Source organism: Vicia villosa, unplaced genomic scaffold (assembly GCF_029867415.1).
Source record: "Vicia villosa cultivar HV-30 ecotype Madison, WI unplaced genomic scaffold, Vvil1.0 ctg.002073F_1_1, whole genome shotgun sequence".
NCBI lineage: Eukaryota > Viridiplantae > Streptophyta > Magnoliopsida > Fabales > Fabaceae > Vicia > Vicia villosa.
In genome coordinates this window covers 95409-100042 of record NW_026705828.1, presented here as the reverse complement: position 1 = coordinate 100042, position 4634 = coordinate 95409, and the positions used below count along the sequence as shown (strand labels likewise).

The 4634-nt window shown below is 40.5% G+C and overlaps 1 protein-coding gene across 1 annotated transcript; it reads right to left on the bottom strand.

Moving 5' to 3' along the window:
* Positions 1–249: 249 nt before the first annotated feature.
* Positions 250–2225, bottom strand: LOC131637682 (uncharacterized). Its single transcript, XM_058908286.1, has 2 exons — positions 742–2225; positions 250–349 (listed from the first exon to the last, which is right to left on the bottom strand). The coding sequence occupies exons 1-2, from the start codon at positions 2223–2225 to the stop codon at positions 250–252; spliced, it is 1584 nt and encodes a 527-aa protein (XP_058764269.1).
* Between the last annotated feature and the right edge of the window lie 2409 nt (positions 2226–4634).

Below are 4634 nucleotides of genomic sequence, written 5' to 3'. Positions count from 1 at the left end.
CTTCTGGTGCGGTAAGGATGTAAGAAAGTCAGCTTCGTCGTCGGGAAAGAAATCTGATGCTGCAAAGGACCCCAATTAGTTTCTTGTGCAATAACCTGAAAAATGCAATGTGATAATGTGAATGTATGAGTGCATGTGTGCATATGATGTGTTGTGTCATTTTCAGGGTATCCAAAGTAAGATTGATAGTCAAGAACAAATAACAACGTGACGAGAGAGATATCAAGTGAAAACGGAAAGCAGTTCATTTCATTCATAATAGCTCCCTAAGGCGAGTAGGTTCAAACACAAATAACAATGTTCAATATAAAGAGCAATAGAGATCCCATCCAACAAATCTGGTGGTGATCTACAAACAGATTCAATTATCAATTCATCTCAATGTAGAACAAAGGCCCTCCTTGTCTGAAATGAGCGTCACTCCACTTCTTTGTTTCGTCAAATAGCTTTTTAGTCGTCTCCCGATCTCTTCCTTTGATAAGGCTTTGGATCACTTCATCCTTTCGGAATAACTGCGTGTCTAGATTCTTGCAGCAATCCCTAAGTTCTTCACACCCTTTGCATTCTGGGATATAGGTCTTCTCAAGTGCATTTGCTTCACTCATCATTTGATCTCTGAGCTTGACATTCTCTTCAGCTAGTCGGGCGGTGCGGAGGTGACTTCCTTTCAGTTGGGTCTCAACTGCTATTCTCTGAGTGGTCTCTTCTTCCAGTTTCTTCTTCAAGGTCCTCAACTCATACTTGGTTTCTTTCTCCAGTCGGAGCTTGTGGGCTTTCAGGTCTTCTTGATACTCTCGTCTGAGCTTCTCTTTTTCTTCCTTTATAGCCTTTTCTATAACCCTTTGAGGGTCTTCAGTAGGAGCAACAACAGCTTTTCCGTCCTTTTCAGTTCTAACTCTCTTCCTGGCTTGAGAAGACTCTCCTTTGAGAGTTTTAAGTTCACGGGCCAGTTCATTCTTTGTCTGTTTAAGGAAATAGCGTTTCAAATCCATATCCCTATCTTTCTCTTTCAGTCTCAAATTGGCGACGCGGACCTGGTCAAAACGTTCCCTTGATACCATAGTTTCTGATATCTTCGGAGGTTGTGCATACAAGAGAGGAACTTCCGGGAATGGTAACAAAAGTGTCTTGACTCTCTCCTTAACCCAATTGGTATAGGGCTCCATAGCAATGGCATTCTTGGCTCCCAGAGTGGATCTCTCACCTATATGAATGTTATTCCAGGCCTTCCTGATTTCCTCAAGCGCTATAGGGTCAGCTCCCTTTTCAAAGTATACGGATTGGTAAATCTCCCTATCCGAAGGCCCACTCTTCATGGTATAGCCCAACTGACGAAGGGCTAGAACTGGGTTGTAGTTAATACATCCTCTTGTCCCAATGAGCGGGACGTTACCAAAGTTTCCGCACCTAATAATGACTTCAGATATGCCTGTTCGGAATTGATACCACACGATATCGTTTGCCGTAAGTCCCATGATTCTCTGAGACCATTTCTGAGTAGAGGTAACAAACGGACCACTAGCAGGTAAGTGAGATTTGAACCATTTATATAACAGCGGCAGGCAACCTCGGATAGCCCCCCTTTTACCATGCCGAGAGTGAATAGAATAATATGTGTCAGCCAATAGGGTGGGTATTGGATTCTTGTCCATAAAAAGACATATAGCAGCCAAATCAACGAACTTGTGAATGTTGGGAAACATCACAATTCCATAGATTAGAGCGGCCAAAATAGCATTGAAAGCCTCCCATATTCCTTTGTCAGCAAATTCTTGAGCTTTTTCAACCAGGAAACTCATGTAGAAGCCATGTGTATCACCATTCTTCTTCCAGTTATCATGAACATCTCCCAAGCTCAAATAAAGAGCGTTGGCAATGTAATCCAACCTAGGTTTCTCTGGGACACAAACAAAAGGCACTCTGTGTTGAATCTTGATGTTGAGGAGGCAAGAGTACTCTTCGAGAGTGGGAGCTAGCTGATAATCTGAAAATGTGAAACAACGGATATCTGGGTCGTAGAACTGAAGAAGAGTAGATAAGGCCCATTCGTCGACACGCGAGTACAGAAGAGATAATATGTTGCCATAGTTGCCACTGAACACTGTTTCATTATGACCAGTGACCAATTCACCCAATTGTCCCAATTGAACCATACCCTCGCGATGGAAAGTATAAGTGTGTGTGCGCCTTGTAGCTCCTTGATTGACGGTCACGTTGTTATCCATCCTTGACAGAGATTGATATTTTCTGGATACCCTGAAAAATGACATGCAAATGAGAATTAACTTTTTTCTTTTCTTTCTTTTCTTTCTTTTCTTTTTTCTTCTTTTTTTTTTCTTTTTTTTTTTTTTTTGAAATGTAAACATGCTATGATGAAAATGATGCAGATTGGGTCCCCACGACATGGAGGGACCAAGGCAATAATTCTGAGCAAGAAGATATCATAGGATCAAAGGTCCGGCATAGATCAGAGAACCAGAAGAACCATAATCATCAATAGAACCAAATAGTCACCCACAGAACCAAATAGTCACCAACGGTACCTGTCATGTATATCCCTCCCCACTCACGGGTGTAGTCTAGGTCAGGGTAGGTCAAAATGGCAACCAGCGTTATCAGTCCTCCTGAGGCACCAATGTTGTTGCATCTACATGCCAACAATGATACCCCATTTGGACCTCGACTGGGCGTGGGTCTCATGATCGCACTAGACAAGACCTGACATCTCATCGGCGTCATGACTATCCACTCTATCCTAGGTATCCTATGTGTCACTCTGGCCTGGGTATTGGGCCTTTTACCTCATAGAGACAATCCCACCCAACCTGCAAAACAGAACAGAAGACCCCAAGGAACACAGAATATAATCCATATGCATGATGTGCAAACAGAAATAAACATGATATGCAAGCCGAAAAATAAACATGCAAACATATATACAAGGTATAGACATAAAAACAAATAAACACCCAGTAAATAAACAAACAAACGCAGGCTAGGATCGACTCGCTAAGGATGGACCAGCAACAGGTCTAGCAACATCCCCAGCAGAGTCGCCAGCTGTCGCACGCTCGCGAAAAATGAACAGAGTCGCCACCAATATATTTATCCCATAAGGGAAAGGGATATCAGAAAACCTAACAAAGGAAGGAACAGGGTCTTGCGACCAGAGAATCAAGGTACGGGAGTCGGTTACGCCAGGGGAAGGTATTAGCACCCCTCGCGCCCATCGTACTCGATGGTATCCACCTATGTTTGTTTCTATCTAAAGGGTGTCTAACTATGTCTATGTCTAAATGCGAATGAATGCAAAAGAAATACGGGGAAAAGAAGGAATTATTTACAAGTGTGCTCGTTCAAGCCCCGCGACTTGATGCCTACGTATCCTTTTCAGGAATCAGAGCGCCGTAGTTCGGCTAAAGATTTTCTGTTTGTTTTTGTGTTTTTTAATTGGGCGGAGTCAACGCTCACACTCTTGCATAAGGGAAGACCTACGATGCGTACGAGTGGAAATGACAGTGCCCTTAAGAGAAGAAAAAGAGAGATTGGTTTGTGTCTTTTAGGGTAATTCCATGATGACGAGAACCCACTACAAGGTCTCGCATCACTTCCTTACTTTTGCTTTAAATCTGACCATTTATTAGTGTTTTGAGTGTTTTTGGTTGGTGTTTTTTTAAGGGAATTTATTTGTGATTTAGATCATACCAAAAAGGAGTTTTTGTTTGTTTTTGAATATTTAGAGAACGCACATCGAGGCCTACGCCACAATCGTTTCTCTAAATAACGGTTAAGAAATACACCGAGGCTTCACACCTCAATCATTTCTTCTCCGCTAAGTAAAAGAGATACAAAAGAGTTTTTTATGAATATTTAGAGAATGCACATCGAGGCCTACGCCACAATCGTTTCTCTAAATAACGGTTAAGAAATACACCGAGGCTTCACACCTCAATCATTTCTTCTCCGTTAAGTAGGAAAGAACATCCATCGAGGCCTACGCCTCAATCATTTCTTTCCTACCATGAAATATAGCAACGGTATGATCTTCATCGGTTTTTATTAAGTATTTTAGAAGTTGAAAAGAAAAAGAAATGAAAGAGGGGCACTAACCTATTCTCTAATCTATGTTATGCACTAAAACCTATTAAAGGTCTAAACTAAAATCTAAGGGAAAGTCTACCTAAAGAGAGTTATTATTAACAACTAGGGGGCATTTTTTGGTATTTCACAAAGTATATAAAAAAAATGTTCACAAAAATAAGAGAATAAAATCTAAACTAAAAAGGAAAATATCCACAAGCAAATTGTATTTTATTCATGTGAGAAACTGATTTTATTAAAGACTAAAACTATTCATTTCTTATGGTTTATCAACCAATCACAAATCAAAGAAAGTACTAATTAAAAGTTCAATTAAAAGAAGATAATGTTCTAAAAAAAATCTAATTGGTTAAAAGTTTTTGTTATTTTTATTTAAGAGAAGAATCTAAAAAAGAATACAAGAAAATCAATTTTATTTGTTTCCCTTTTTATTAAACGAGCAGGGGGTGCAGCAGTGATTTCACAATGGACTAACAATCAATTAAGGCAGATTGGACTGGAAAAACAGGGGGTGGGGGTAGCTAGGGCGTGCA

Bases quoted from the DNA above. Each gene is read 5' to 3' on its own strand.
- LOC131637682 (XM_058908286.1), bottom strand. From the start codon at position 2,225: ATGGATAACAACGTGACCGTCAATCAAGGAGCTACAAGGCGCACACAC. The intron at 350-741 runs GTATGAGTTGAG...ATCTGTTTGTAG, and splicing joins CGACTGGAGAAAGAAACCAA to ATCACCACCAGATTTGTTGG.